This window comes from Ptychodera flava, chromosome 11 (assembly GCF_041260155.1).
Source record: "Ptychodera flava strain L36383 chromosome 11, AS_Pfla_20210202, whole genome shotgun sequence".
In the NCBI taxonomy this organism is placed as follows: Eukaryota; Metazoa; Hemichordata; class Enteropneusta; family Ptychoderidae; genus Ptychodera; species Ptychodera flava.
Window position 1 is genome coordinate 13,679,762 of NC_091938.1, and position 16,026 is coordinate 13,695,787.

Here is a 16,026-nt window from a genome sequence, read left to right on the forward strand (position 1 = left end):
CCGAGGTAAATTCTGTAAAGGCAACAAAAATTGACTTTTGTGCTCAAAGGGTTAAACACATACCTGCACACTTCTCCCTAATTCACTCATAAATCACAGCATTCTTTGAACATCAAACATTTGCCACACATATAGGCAAAGTATTTTATTACTTGGTCTGTTTTAAATTGCGCAATAAATGCTGAATACCTAAATTGTGTGTTTTTTATGAGTCCTATTCCTGTGAGCCTATTTCCTTGTATGAATATCCAAATTTACAGAAGGAAATGAAGGTATGCCAAAATGTGGTGGTCAAAAATGGTTAAAGTTAAGGAGGCTTGATTGAGTAACACTGGCTTACCTTGTAGGCATACTATATGAGTTTTGTTTTGTGATTTTATATGGATATTTAGATACACAGCTTGACACTATATTCAGAATGTGTTGATCCACACACGGACTGCGATCCACAGACCAGCATCGAATTTTATCCAGTGACTATTATACAAAAATGCGGCATGCTCAGTCAGGTTCTTCAACACTCAAAGTCACCTTTGAAAAACTGTCATTCCTTCAAAAAAACAACATGCTAGAATTGTAAGAAATTTCTTGGCTTTGATTCTTGAATTTGCATGATGTAATCTGTGTAGTTTCCATTTCTAGGACAAAATGAGAGATAACTTTGAGACGTACTCTATTAAAACATGCTGTTTAAGTGCCAATTCTATCTCTAAAGAAAATGATCCTTTACCGCTACAAATCTGACTAAATTTTTCTGTGCAAAAATTTTGCATCTCTCTGTAACATTGTGATCTATGCCGTCGTTGCTGATAGCGTGTCCATTTGTGTCCTGGTTCATGTCTTTATGCTTTTGGCTTTTGCTGTGTAAATATTTTAATGCAGTGGTTGCCCATGTCTGCTACGCGACCACCTTGCATGGGTCGTCATCTGTCAGGGTCAAGCCCGCGGGGCTGTTCATCCTGTCCTCGTCACAGTCGATCCGGCAGATGACCCGACCACTCAGATCAAATTTCTGGATGCTCTGATTGTCACTGATGTACAGATATGTGTTGTCGGAGGCTATTCCCATGGGGCATTGCTGCATGCCGTCTCCGCTTCTGTAGTCGAACGAGTACAGGTACTGGTCGCTCGCGGTGTAAACCTGGATGCGACTGTTTCTATAGTCGGTAATGAACACGACTCCGTTACCAGCTACTGTGATGCCCCTTGGCCAGCTGAATTGTTCCTGGCTACTTCCTTGTGATCCAAGTGACTTCAGATACTGTCCGTTAGGTTTGTAAATCCGGACACAGTTATCACCTTTATCCGTGACGTAGACATTTTTGGTCAAGGGGCTGATGGCAATCCCATAGGGATCTTTGAGCTCATTTTGTCCAAACCGCTTGATGACGCGTCCCTTCTTGTTACTGACGACAACTTGTTTGTTTCCATCGTCCAAACTGTAGTAAGTATTATCCTTTGCTATCGCTATGGCGATGGGTATGAACGGCTTTCGAAATTTGGTGAATTTCAAAATCTTCTTCACGATGCCATCTATGGTAGTTATTTGCAGTCTGTTGTTGTTGCTGTCAGCAGTGACTATGTCTTTGTCGTTGTCAATGGCCACTCCAGCTGGTCTGTTAAACTGTCCCTCGGCAGGTCCCCGGTTTCCAATAGTCTTGGCCACTCGTCTGAGAACAGAAGGACGTTGTACGTCTGATTTTTTGTTGCCATGTCAACTTGATATTGGCGGTCGTTTTCACTGCCTCTCCTTATAGAAGCCCGCATACCTTTGTCTTCACTAACTTCACTTATTTCAGCATATATTGATTGGTTTTGCTGATCTTTGGCTCGTACATCTTCAGTCACAGCGTACTCCAAAGATGTTAAGGTCTTTTTGCACTGGCCATCCTATGAATAGTCACTTCTTCATATTCTTGTGCCGAACTAGCTTTCTGTGCTCGGGTTACGTTATCTTTTGATGACACTACACGTTTCACAGGTGGGTCTCTTTCTTCACTGGGGCATCTATATTGTCTGGGTGGCTGCCTGCCGCGGCGGAGGACTCTTTGGTTGTGATTGGTTGAACTGATGACTCGTCTTTGCCTTGACTTGCAGTGACAACCTTGAGCTTGTCATGATGTCCAACTCAAAAGGTCTCACCAAGTCTCCCAGAATTCCGAGTCCAGTGAACTCTTTTTCTTTGAATTCCACCATGTCACGGTGCATCTTGGGTTTGGTTTCCGTGGTGACCAAGCCTTGGAAGCAGTGCTCTATTTCCTCTCTCGTCAAAAGAACATGATGATCATCGCCATGGCCCATCATCATCTCAAGATATTGCAGTGTGCTTCTGATGTTGCTCTGTCTAGACTCCAACTCCTCTTTTTCGGCATGTGACGTTTTAATGCTGACCTCGTAACATTTGCTGACCTCGTCAATTAATCGCTGCTCTTCCTGTCTCACTAGGTTGATCACGTCTTCAGCTTTCATCCTCACCTTCTGTTCCTCCGTAATTTGCTGGGACAGAAGATCCATATGTACCTGCCTGGCCAGGACTGTGGCTCTCTCAGCCTCCCATTCCTTCACTTTCAGCTCTTCAATCATGGCTTTCACGCGTTTCATAAACCCGTCGGCCGCCTCCGTCATGTTTGTGAGAACATGTTCTGGTGAGGCATGGTCAGCTTCTCGACAGTCACCACAAACAGGTTTCCTGCAAGTTTCGCAGTAAAAAGTTATTTCACTGCTGGGATGAATGCTACAGGGCTTGGCAGGGTTCATAGCTGTGTCAGTTTTGGACTTTGTCGCCTTATATTCTTCAATGGTGATGAGTTGGTGTGACTCTGTTACAGGTATTTTACCGTGCACTTTTAAACACCTGTCTTCGCAAAGGTAGTTATCGCAGTCCTTGCACCAGTGAGTGGCTGTGTTTTCCAGACAACCTTGACACTCCACCGGTGTGTCCGCACCACTCTCTGTGTCTGCACCACTCTCTGTGTCCACGACACTGCTGGACTCGTGTTGCTGGTCAATCTGCTCGATCAGGTTGTCCATGAAGAAGTCGCTCTTCAATGCCGACACCCTTCGTCCGGAAGCCGATGTTGCTGTTTGCACTGGGGGCAATTCAGAGTTCCTAGCTCGTCCACAGCAGTGACAAGGCACTGCTCACAGAATGTGTGCAGACATGGCAGAATTTTGGGAGTCTGAAACTGCTTCAGGCAGACAGTACAAAGCAGGAAATCCTCACTGATTTCACGTTGAAGCTGGCTTTCGAAGGCTGCGGCCATCATGTCGGCATTCCTCTTGGCCCCAGAGTATAAGGTTGTGCTAAATCATTAACAGAACTCCCCAAGCTGTTCATGTTTAGACAAGCTGGTAAATCAGTCTTTGTGACAAATAAATTATAAGCAAATCCCCAAAAGGTCATCAATGCAAGGTTATCAAAGCTACTGAACACTGATATGAATTGGATCTTATGACCTTCCTTGTGTAACCAAAAGTATTATTGGTAAAAAATTTTACTCGAAAAATATTATCAATTTTCACTTTCAACCATATTTCTCCTATATGCCGGGGTGTCCTTGTTGTAGGCACTAGACTGTGACGTAGGTAAACAAAGAATGACCTTCTGTTTGTTGTGGAACAATAATAGCCTTCATTGCTTCCCTTTTGAAGTTAAGGTAAGCAATTCACCTGCGCTGTGAGGGCATTCTGTGTAGTAAACTCTTTTTAGGGTCAAATGTCTGTGTAGAACTTTTTAAAACAGGAACTTATCTACTTTTTTACACAGATACAGAGAGAGAGAGAGAGAGAGACACACACACACACACACATTATATATATATATATATATATATTATAATATATTATATATATATATATATATATATAATATATATATATATATATATATATATATGATTATATATATCTATATCTATCTATCTATCTATCTATCTATCTATCTATCTATATATATATATTATATATATATATATATATATATATATTATATATACATATATATATATATATATATATATATATATATATGTTTTTTGGTTTTTTTTGCATGTATATATAATATATACTTTCTCCAATGTGTCTACGAAATCTTTGCCTAGAGAAGCTATTTATAATTAACGAAGATAAGTCAAGCGTGTTAAACAAGCATTCTTAATTGGTCTCCAAATGCCAAAACGGAAACAAATTTTACTTGTCAGACTTCCTCGTAACAAATCACCATAAATGGTTTGACCCAACTTGATACCTATCTATGGGCATATCAAGCAAATATAAGAAAAGATCTACCTATCTGATGATCGCATGTGTGAAACTCTAATAATACTTACTGAATATATTTGATGTGTTCTCATTTTAGTACACGTAGACACACACACACACACACACACACACACACACTGACACACACACAGACTACAATTCATGCAGTGTCCTGCGACAAGGAATATGTTGTCCAAACTCTAAAAAATGGCAGCGCCCTCTATAGACAGACAGCACATATAAATAGCCATGACTTGTTACTTTTCAGAAAGCCTAAAGGATCCTTTTGATATGCTACAATCCTTGAAAGAAGATAATTATCAGTATTTATGACAAGATTACCACAGTCATGTACGTTAGATATATCAACACCCACATACAGACACACCAAAGTGACCTTTTTGATCTCCTGATCAAATTACATGATAACCAACAGTAACTAATGCCCCATGTACAATATTATATTTTGATCTTCCTGATTAAATGACATGATAACCAACCATAAACAATTCCACTATTTACAATATAATTTTTTTTATCCTAGAAGTACAATTACGGTAGTATTGGTGGAGGTGTTAGGATGATAGGCAAAATCTAGAGCAGGTGGTGTCACTTCTGTAAACCCTTTACTTCTGTCAACTTGTCCGTCAAACTCTTTTGGCACATTCCATTGTATTTTTTGGGAGGGGTTGTGTACTGAGGTTGCTTTACTGGCAAGACAGCACGATTTCATGGGAGTTTGGTCGATTCAAGCATAGACCCTGAACAAGATGACTGGCAACTACGATCTTTTCTTTGATGTAATGTGGATTATAACAATCTAATCTGAATATTTAATTGCTTCTTCATGTACTGTCTATGATTGAATAAAAGCTAACACCCTATCCATGCTGTAATACTGTTATTATAAACAACAACACAGCAAACTTGGTCTTGCTTATACTGATGACATGATGAACAAAACAATCATGACTGTGACATTGACAACACGATGCCTTGTATAAAAAATGCACAAGTGTCTGCAACAAATAACTAATCTCAACTACTGATCATGTAATACCAATACCCACTTGCTACTGAATATAATTCTGTAATTTGTGCTAAATATCTTGCCATAGCTTCCCTGCAGCCAATAGCCTGAATACAGACATAGATATGGGTCCATTGTTACACCATACTAAGGTGCTTGTTAAAGGCAGGTATTTAGTAACAGTTCCCAACAAACAAGGCTTATCCTCTTGAAATCAAAGCTGTTGTTATATTTAGATGACGGTTTGAATTTACCTTGGCTCACAATTGTTTCCCCAGCTTCCCAAATATTAGCAATAACACCTGCAGGCTGCTATCATGTGTAGAGGATAGAATGAATATTACATTGGTTCCCAATCACTTACCTATCTCCCTTAACCCGAGCAATAACAGGGCAGTATGTTATCATTGATAGAGCTCTAAACGTTTCTTGTTGAATGTATCTGATCGCATTAACCCATGTTATCAGTCACAGTTGTACATTCACTTCTATTGTCTTGAAGCTGTTTGAATAAATCACAACCAGTCCACAACTGACCATGAATAAATTATCACCTGGGATAGCGATGTCAGCTGGCTGAAGGACTTTTCAAATTCTGTGAATTTTAAACCTATCGCGACCCTGCCAACTGTTGCTGTAGTTCATAGTCTGTTGGTCATATCTCCTGCTGTAATTTCTACTTATTTATCAATTGCTACATGGAAAATGGCTTACTCATACTATCTTCACACGCAGCCTCTGCTATCAATGGTCTCTGCCAGGCCTTTAATGAGCAGGTATGATGATTAGAGAAATGAGGTTGAGTTAAGTATCAAATATTGTCACAGTAGTGATTTGGTAGAAACTGTTGATTTGACCTTAGACTGTTACGTGTGTATCGTCCAGAAGAGACCTTTTTGCCCTTCATCAATTTTTTTTCCCACAATGCATCAGATTTACATATCTTTAGTTTTACTGTATCTTAATTGTGCTTTTCCTGTTTGAAGTACAATATCTACTGTCACCAAAGGAAACTTACTCTTGACTGTCCTTGTGACTAGAAACAGAGAAAGATTAAGATTGTCATCACAGGTTTTCCCAGGATTCCATTCTTATTTTTTGAAACATGAAGCAAATGATTTGGTTTCCACGGTAATTTAGGGATGCATATCTATTGGCACCTCCTCCCTTGTTGGAAGGAGTTTATTGACATTCCTATAATGCATCAGTATATTGATCATAATCATTCTTAAACAATGGTTGCTGGCACTAAACATTGTGTAACTGAATTCCTTACCCATGATACCACAGTTCCTCCACAATGTCTTCTTAATAAGAAGTCGATCATTTGTTGAATGTCAGGCCTGGGGTACAAATAATATATATGGTTAAAAAATATCTGACAAAATGAAAACAGATACAAACCATCAGTACATGATGGAAATTTGTGAAACCTGATAAAAAATCTGTTTCAGTAATCATATCTTATCAGACTGATAGATAATATTCATGTTTGTATTTTGGGATTGTGTAAGTGTTCATAAATGTTGATTTCTTTCAATCTGGTACAACAGTACAGTTATACGTGAAGATTTTGTGTACCATATGAACATAAACAGGCCCACAATCACCATCAACAACAATGGATTTTAGCCAAACGCTGAAGGTTTGGGGGGAGGGAGTGAAAAGTGCTCTTCAGCATCTACTAAGATATCAGTGATGTATAGCCATAGCCGTGTACTTGCCTTTGCACAGAATAAAAATTGTTGCCTCACACTTGACATTCCTCCTCAACATTTTTACTGATAATCAGATATTTTCAAAAATACAGAGAGGTTTGATAAGAAATAAAAACTAAGATAATTTACAAAATTGTACATGTTTTTTCTCCTTTTTTATGTTGACAGAAGTCACAGTGCAGCCAGTGTGGAGTCGCCCAACAATCCATTTGAAATAGCTATAACACCAATGGTGGACTATCAGAGAAATAAACAGTCAACTGAAGCTGAAAGGAAAATGTTGATACAGGTGAGTAAAACTGTCAACCTTTGGTAGCCTGTGTAACCTTCCAAAAAGAATACCCTGTTTCCAAAATATGATAAACCAACAGTCAAAGTGCAAAAGTCAATTTTTATCGCCTTTATAATTTATAACCCCAGACAAATTTTTTTTCAGATTCAGACAATTATTTTTTCTGATTTTTCCCAAAATTTTGATCAAAAGCTGTAGCTATTGAAAAGTTATGTCCATTTTGTCCAAAATTATTTTAAAATTCCAGAAAAATTCATAAAAATTCGTAAAATGTTGATCTGAAATTTTAATGGGAAAAATTACAGCACAGTGAAGATTGCTTTATTAAATGGTTTATACATCATGTAATTGCAGACAAGAGCACAACACTAGCTTATCTGGATTATAAATTTAACTTCAAAGTTTGTTGATATATCTGTACCTAAAAGTGTTTTCTACTGAATTTCTCACAGTGCTGATAATAGCAAAAGTATACATTTCAAATTTTCGAAAAATTCTGAAAAGAAGAAATGAGAGATTTGGAAATGTATTACAAAGTGTTCATGTTGCTATATTTTGATCATGCTTATTATAGCTGTTGCAGTCTGTTGACATTATTTTATGAAGGTCAAAGGAAGTACCTGTGTAAATTATTTTAGATGGTTGATTTCCGTCATTGAAGTATTACCAGTCGACGTCATTAGTGTATGAGCAAACATCATGTCAGACATTCATGTTGATTAAGTGTCAGCCAGCAAAGGAACAAAATCAGATAAATGTGGTTATTGCATTGTTTCTGTATTTAATTAATATTTTCCAAGCAGAAATTTTTGATTGATCAAAGCAAGTTTCTCAGTTGATGAGCAAAACACCAAAACTATATAAACAATGTACTGCATGACGTAACCATTTCATTTTAAATAATGGTTCAAAGTTTGACTGAAGTTTAAAGAGTGTGAACAGACACAAGCAAATAGTCTCACGTATAGTTGAGTCAATTATAAACTCAGGGTAGGTGTTTTTGTTAATACTGTCAAATATTGCAAGGATGGTATTCAAAAAGGATGTAAAAATGAAGGCATTTTTGAAGCGTGGTGATTCCAATATTCCCAATTTTGGTGATTTGCTTGTGACTCTTTTGGTAACAAAGCAACAGAGGAAAGTACCCCCTAGGATGATGATACATTGTAATATTGTTTTGCACGCACCGTAGAGTATTTTGCAGTTTTACCAAAAGGAAAAAAAACCAACAGTGTTTTTCCAGCATATTTGTGTATGTGTGCATTTTTCTGTATCTAGAAAAAGAAATCAGTATTTCACAATGTTGTTGCTATGACATCTGGTCACTTTGAAGTATAGGCAATTTACCTGTGTGTACACATGCCTTGTGTTTTATGAACGGATGCCAAAGTTCACAAACAAAACAAGTATTGTTCTGTGGGACCAAACATACGGTATACATACTACCACTAGCGTTTTGTTCAAAGGTCACGAAGGGAAAATAGCTGAATAGTAATTTTTGATAATATATGTACTTTCTATATTTTTGTTTTTCAAAAACAAGTACATCCTATTCTCCTCTTTAAAGTATGTACTAGCCTTCCGAATACAATGAATAGTGTGCCAATACAATATGTAGTGTTACCATTGAAAAGTAAATTCTGGGTGGGACTTGTTCAAATTTGTCCAGAATAACATTGAATATTACACATACACATTTCTTGTTGATAAGTTAGGCAACATTGAATATTACACAATCACATGCTGTGTTGATAAGTTAGGCAACATTGAATATTACACGATCACATGCTGTGTTGATAAGTTAGGCAACATTGAATGTCACCCATACACATGCCATGTTGACAAGTTGAGCTCCAAGAATTCAGACATGATTTTATGAGTTGGTCAAAAAAACTGTATTTTATGAAGGGAACAAAAACAACAGGAAATGACATCAAAAATTATGACAAATAGAGCTATACTATCAGCTTTCACCAGTAGATTTTATCGTGTGTTCACTTATTATTTCATGATTTTAAGGAGTATTGAGAAGATACTGTACCTTGAAGATTAAAACACAAATTCAAAGATTATGATTCCCCCAAAGTAAATGTAAATTAGTATGCAAATAATGAACCCTTGCATTTGTTTAATTTTGCGGAATATTTGTGTGTTGAAATGGACAGTAACTTTTCATTACACCAGTGGCAAAGCAGAGTTTGAAGTTCCAGAAAAAAATCAACTATTATCCATTCACAACCGTTTTTTTGCTTCATGCATAGGACTCTGCCCAGCTGAGGGAAATCTGGCTACAGATCCGAAATCCTAACAATGGAATCCAGTTTCAAAGTCATCGCTATCGATTACGTACTTACATCGAATGTGTCGTCGGCAGCGAGTTGGTTGACTGGCTTATACACAAAGACAAAGCAGCTAATAGGTCAGAAAATACACCCAAGACATGCTTCTGTATTTTTGAAGTTCTACATAGCCGTCACGTCTTTCTCACATGTCTGTTTACTCTCTGTTAAAATGATACCTCATCCAATTGCTTATACTAAAAATATTTTACACTGGTCACGGCAGGTCATTCTGGAATTTTTACACGAAGTAGCTGGCAGTGTTTCACGTACCCATACTATGGGCTGTCTCTTCAGATGTTCGAAATCAAGAGTATTGCTCTTCTACTCTCACAGTTTTTCATTCTACACCATGTAATACATGTCCTTGTAGTTTGCACATGTGAAGAAGCTTGCAGAGTTTCAGCACCATTGATCTCATTTCATGATTCAAGAAGGAAGTAATGAATAACCAACACCCAAATGCCACACTTTTGCAAAGGTCACTCCACTATTAAAATTAAGTTGGTCTTTTGTTTCCAAGAGATTATATGAATTTGTTGAGTTCTTACTATATGGTATATCTTAGTATATATATAGAATATTGCTTACAAGATTCTGTGTGTTTGTGCTCATGGCTTAATGGCACAGCAAACTCAAATTCTTTCATACCATTAAAGTTTTAGTTCATTCATTGATGACATGTGCCTTTCAAAAATGAAAATTACAGGTGGTGAGATGGCGCAGTTTCAAACAATGTCAACATTTTTATTTCTCAATGCAGATACCAAGGTATAGCCATAGGTCAAGCATTAATGGATGCTAAACTTCTTGAAAGTGTTCTTGGAACTGATCAATGTTCAGAGATGAGTACGCCCTCTACAGACCGGGAAAGGCAAGTACAAAAAACGATCTGTCCAATGCAATTGTATTTTACATTGAAGATTACACATTGACAGCTTCACAGCAAGTTCAGGGTCTTAAGTGATTTTGGTAATAAAAGATTTATCAGTGAATTTCAACAGATGTTGTTTTACCCTATACATAGATTGCCAGGGAGGAGATGGAAAACCTTGACTTTGCAGAGTCCGATGAAGAGACGTCTTCACAGGGAGACTATTGGGAACCCAAGTGGTTCCAAGAAATTGACCTGCAGGAGAAAGGTGAAAGTTCAGCAGAGGATGAGTTGGATGGTAGGTTTTATCCACCAGTGGTGTAGTTGAGTAGCTCTAGTCGAATCTACTGAAGTTGATACATAATGAAGAAAGATCTTTTGCTTTTGTGGCGTTAATATTTTGTCATTGCAGAGAGTAAGGGACAATTGAGTCAACATCATTATAGGGGATTCTATTCTATCAGGATTTGATAAGGCAAGGATGTGGGTTCATAAATTCTGGCATGGAAATGTTCCTTGTGCACACAATGATTTGATTTTCTGTGAAACTAAAAACTGCACTTTTGAGCATATGGATTGGAAAAGAAGATTAACGATATGACATGATTCTTGCTTCTGTTCTGAATGTCATACATCTGTAATGTGGGACTTTTATTATAATTTGAAGCTGCACCCCACAATAAGTTGGTCTCCTTCTTCAATACAAAACCAACAGATGTGAGTTTAACCCTTTGAGTGCTGTAATTTTTCCCTCCAAAATTTCAGTGCAACATTTTACCAGTTTTTTTACGAATTTTTCTGTAATTTTTCAATAACTTTGGACCAAGTGGATATCACATTTTGTTGTCTACAATTTTTTATCAAAATTTTGGCAAAATCGGAAAAAAATTTGACTGGGACACATTTTATAAAGTTGACAAAAATTGACTTTGGTGCTCAAAGGGTTAAAACAGGTCAGAAAACATCAAAAGTTCATGAAAAGCATACAATTAGATATTTTCTTTATGATTTCTTTCCAACATGATGTTACCACAATGAAACATGTGAGTGGAAGTACAAAACGATTATGATTTTTCAGCTTGACAGCTTTTGTCTAACACATTTTCAAACTTCGCCAGTCATTTACTAATCGGGTTAACATATCTTGGCCACACTAGGGCATCAAAGTACCCTTCTCTAACCAAGAGTATGATGTAACCCTGCATTCAAACCTTACTAACACATGAAAATCATCACTTTTCTCAAAAAAATCCCAAACTTTTAACCCTAATTTCAATTTAACACTCTTCAAGTAATCACACAATCTCTAGGCACAGGTTAAACCTGTTCACCCCCCCCCCCAATTCCCTGTAAACAGGTCCACAATCACCATTGACAACAATGTGTTGGGGCCAAACCATGGTGGCGAAACGGGGCTAAATCATCCAACCACGTCCATTTCATTCCAGATAAACCAATGAGAGAGCGGCTTGGCAGTGAGTCATCAATAACAACAAAAGAAAGTGAAACGTCCCAGTTTTCCCTGGACATACAACAAGCCACTGTTAACTACAGACCCAAGAAAACATCACGACAATGTAATTCTTTTACATTTGACAGTTACTGGAATGTACAACTGTTTTGTTAAGACAAGATTATAAATACAGCATTTTAGATATAGTAAAGCTGATCTCTCATAACAAATGAGCAGTTTTATTTCAGCTCCCATTTTCCATATATATACAACAATGGGAAGGTACGAAACCTTTTCCCAGCCAAACAGATATTGCAACATATAGTCTAGTTGTTTCAGTCATAAGTGCAAATTTGCCATATCTGAAACTATCATAAATGGTGTTAATCTTTCATGGCAAATTAGCAGCATGATCTGTTTCTATTACTTAGCTCCCATTTGCTGTATATTATAACAATGGGAGTAATAAACATAAGTCAATCATGTTTTTTCTGCTCTTTGAAGAAAACATATAGTTTCAAATTTTTAAATAGTTTGCCATGTTGTTTAGCTCTTCCTGTGTTTATTTCAATTATTACGTGATGTTTAATGTTTGACTTCATGGCTGATGTTCAATGTCCATCTTAGTTCAGAGCTCTATCAGCTGTCATTGTTTTTGAAATATCCTTGGTTGTCCATGTCATTCACAGGATAGAGAAACATGCATGTCAGTGAAAAACACATGACCACTTAATCATTTAAATAACCATCAAGAGCTGCTGACAAAGTTGTCTTGTCAATTACTCATTACCTGTTATATGTATTTGTTTTTTTTTTTGCACCTGTGTCATTTTCTAACTTGAAGCATGTCCTGTACTTATAACTTCTTATAACAAACTTTCAACTTTCTTGCACCTTTCCTTGAAATTGCCACTTGTCATTCTTTCATTATTTACACTCAGATATCTAACACTGGGCAGTCTTGAAAACTCTCAGCCAACTCAGAGATAAAATTATTCCACTTCCCACAGACACCATCACAATCCTTGTATTTAACAACTCAATTTCTTTCCTGTAAGCAGTGCGTGACAGTAACCGAGACAGTGGAGGATCATGGGACTTGTACTTCCATCAAGATTCCACAATGTCTAGCGGAGTAGATGATTTCAAAGGTAAATTACACCGTACATGTCAAATAAACAGAAGTATAAGTGCTCCTGAGAAGCCAGCAAGAGATTATTTGAGATTTATGCTGAATGTATGGTAAACAGCAATGTTCCGTTTTCTGTTGCAGTGTCTGTTTATCCTGGATGGTTTCTACAATCTAAAACCTCTTTAATAAATCTGACTTTTTCATCTTTGTGAATAAAGTTTGACATTCATACTCAGACGTACAAGATCTTTCTTACCAAGCATTCCCAAGTTTTAAATTTGTCTTTCATTTCATCTTGACCCATCCATCAGGTGCATTGTCTGTGGTGACTGTGGCAGATGCTAAAGAGATGCCCCAGGGTTGGCAGTGTACTGACCATCTCAGAGAAGAGAATGGTGAACGGCTAGCTATGGAGAGATTAAGGTACGGTATTATGACAAAGTGCAATTACGCACTTACTATCGACGTAATGTGAAATGTTTTTTGTAAGGTTACCATACTGGAGTCTCCTTTGGTATATATTCCATAATGCAATTGTATGAAAAAAATTTTGGGGAGACAATTAATCATGATTATCCATGGCACTTAAATTAATGATTGAAATTATTTCAAAGGAAAGGCAATCATTCAAAATCTGATTCATATATTCTGTCATAATTATGATGTACAAAAAATGTTTATTTAAATATGTTTTGATATGTGATAAAGTGGGAAAAAATAGCTTAAACATTTCCACATCGGAAGTACTTCACCTTCTATATGTAATTTAAATAAATGAGCATGTGGTTGTGGTTCTCATCTGACAGCTCCGCTCATTACAATCACATGATGGCGTTGTTGGAGCAACAGCTGAGAGTTGAAGGCTTATCATTGGCCTGGATGGACACCATTCTTCCATTGGTCAGGAGAATTAGTGAATTGGTAGGTACAGTCATGGCTTGATATTTAGGGAAACTGTATGTGTAAGATAAAGTCAAGATTACCCAGATGGATATCCTTGTTCCATGCGTCAGGAGAGAAGAAGTGACTTTTGTCGTATTAAAGGTATACTGTCACCTGTTGCAATTGTGCCACAGTTACCATGGAAAGACGAAATCTCACCAATCACAGATATTAAGCGGGTGGCCGCCTTTTTAAAAACAGCGCCCTCACATGGGCATTTTGAATACCAAGGAACGCCCCTTTGACCATGTATGGGCATATTTAGATTACAGGTGACTGTATTCCTTTAAGGTTATGTGCGCCTCAAAAGTGAAAGACTTAAACTTTTGCTCAATTTTCCTCACTGAAACTTAACCATTCTCTCACCAAACGCAGAATAAAAATCAGGGGTCACACGTGCAAAGTTTGGTACTAGAGAAACAAATTACCTGACATTTACCAATATTTGAAATTCAAAAAGGTAGCCATCTGTGTGTTAAAACTATTGGGAAATATACAATTTTCGATTTTCAAAAAAAACTGAGATGGTGAAAATTTACTTACTTCAAGAAGTTTAAAATAAGCCACCACAAGTAGTAGATCTGAAAAGCATTATAAAAGTTTGAGTCTAAATACCTGTTCCTGAGGTGCACGCTACTTTAAATCATGGCTATCGTTTAATTTATTGGTGACCACAAGCCTAACATAGACATAGACCTTAGAAAAATGTTTTGTAAGATATACTCTAACAGCATGGTGGCTAGCATGGAGGATTGAAACATTCTGATTGTACCCAACAGAATAAATGACCCAGTACCAGCAAGTGCAAAGAACCTCAGTTGTCTTTATACATATGGGCAATGTGATATTTGTATGTTAACCCCCAAAAAATTAGAACCAGAAATAATGCAAAGTTCAAATGTTCTTAAATTACTCTGTTTGAGATTTCCAAAGTGTTGATTAATGTTTAATTATAAGTAGTTAAAGCTGTAGGCAGGACAATTCAAAATAAGATGGACATATCACCCTATTCTCATCTTTTCTGGATAATTTACTGTCAGTGTAGCAACCTTGAGAAACTTAAAATCATGGTAATAATAATTTTGGGATCAGTATCTTTATCGTATGTAAAATTCATTAAACTTTACTTCGTGGAACTCTGATTGGTTCATCCATAGGTGAAACCAGATGTGCGTCATGACGATGATGACATGGACATCAGGCAATATGTGCAGTTCAAGAAGGTACCAGGTGGACACAAGACTGACAGCTGTATGGTGAATGGTGTTGTCTGTACTAAGAATGTAGCTCACAAAAAGGTACGTTTCAAGTTTGATTAAGAGATTCTAAGAGGGTAAGAGATACAGTAGCACCAAAGCTGTTATTTAAACTGGTATCATAGTACCCAATACTTGGTAAATGAAGTTGGGTTCAGCATTGAAATTGAAAATTTCGTTGATCACATTAAGAGGAGCCAAGCTTGGAAATTCCAAATTTGTGAGAAATCTTTAGAGAAAAAGTTAAAAATACAAAAAATTGAGTTTAGTTAACCTGTTCTCCCCAACTCCCTGTAAATAGGTCCACAATCACCATTGATACAATAGGTTTGGGTCAAACCACGGTCCTGAAAGGGTTGAGTGGAACCATAGAAAATTTTCCATGTATTTGTGAGGAGTCTCTGAGATAGTGTTCTGACAGTTTTGTTCGTGCAAATCTTGAATTTTACTTTTACAGTGAACATGTCATTTCTGTGATTTTTCAGATGGATACATACATCCTGAATCCCAAGATACTGCTGCTGACATCAGCAATTGAATACCAGAGAGTTGAGAATAAAATGTCTTCTCTGGACCCACTGGTACTCCAGGTATGTTTTTCTTTGGTCAGATTCAGTTTTAGGGTTATCTGGTGGCATTTTATATATCTGTATTAGATGGCAACCTGTGACTGTCTTATAAAAAATCAGTAACATATTACATCCTTTTGAATATGTTAATTTTTTTCCCA

General features: G+C 37.0%; 3 protein-coding genes across 3 annotated transcripts in view; 1 reads left to right on the forward strand and 2 right to left on the reverse strand.

The window, feature by feature from the left end:
* Positions 1-898: 898 nt before the first annotated feature.
* On the reverse strand, positions 899-2,007 carry LOC139144360 (tripartite motif-containing protein 3-like). Its single transcript, XM_070715061.1, has 2 exons — positions 2,000-2,007; positions 899-1,670 (listed from the first exon to the last, which is right to left on the reverse strand). Exons 1-2 carry the CDS (start codon positions 2,005-2,007, stop codon positions 899-901), a joined length of 780 nt encoding a protein of 259 aa, XP_070571162.1.
* Positions 2,008-3,030, reverse strand: LOC139144361 (E3 ubiquitin-protein ligase TRIM71-like). The gene has a single exon (XM_070715062.1). It carries the CDS (start codon positions 3,028-3,030, stop codon positions 2,008-2,010), a length of 1,023 nt encoding a protein of 340 aa, XP_070571163.1.
* A 6,564-nt stretch (positions 3,031-9,594) lies between these two features.
* The window catches only part of LOC139144362 (1-phosphatidylinositol 3-phosphate 5-kinase-like), a 57,017-nt gene continuing 50,585 nt past the window's right edge, over positions 9,595-16,026 (forward strand). The window contains exons 1-9 of the mRNA XM_070715064.1: positions 9,595-9,719; positions 10,403-10,513; positions 10,667-10,811; positions 11,962-12,090; positions 13,028-13,117; positions 13,410-13,521; positions 13,905-14,019; positions 15,198-15,338; positions 15,782-15,886. Coding sequence (XP_070571165.1) covers positions 10,475-10,513; positions 10,667-10,811; positions 11,962-12,090; positions 13,028-13,117; positions 13,410-13,521; positions 13,905-14,019; positions 15,198-15,338; positions 15,782-15,886 — 876 coding nt within the window. The 5' untranslated portion in view covers positions 9,595-9,719; positions 10,403-10,474. The remainder of the gene's footprint in view (positions 9,720-10,402; positions 10,514-10,666; positions 10,812-11,961; positions 12,091-13,027; positions 13,118-13,409; positions 13,522-13,904; positions 14,020-15,197; positions 15,339-15,781; positions 15,887-16,026) is intronic.

Coding starts and splice junctions, on each gene's coding strand:
- LOC139144361 (XM_070715062.1), bottom strand. CDS start 3,030: ATGGACAACCTGATCGAGCAGATTGACCAGCAACACGAGTCCAGCAGT.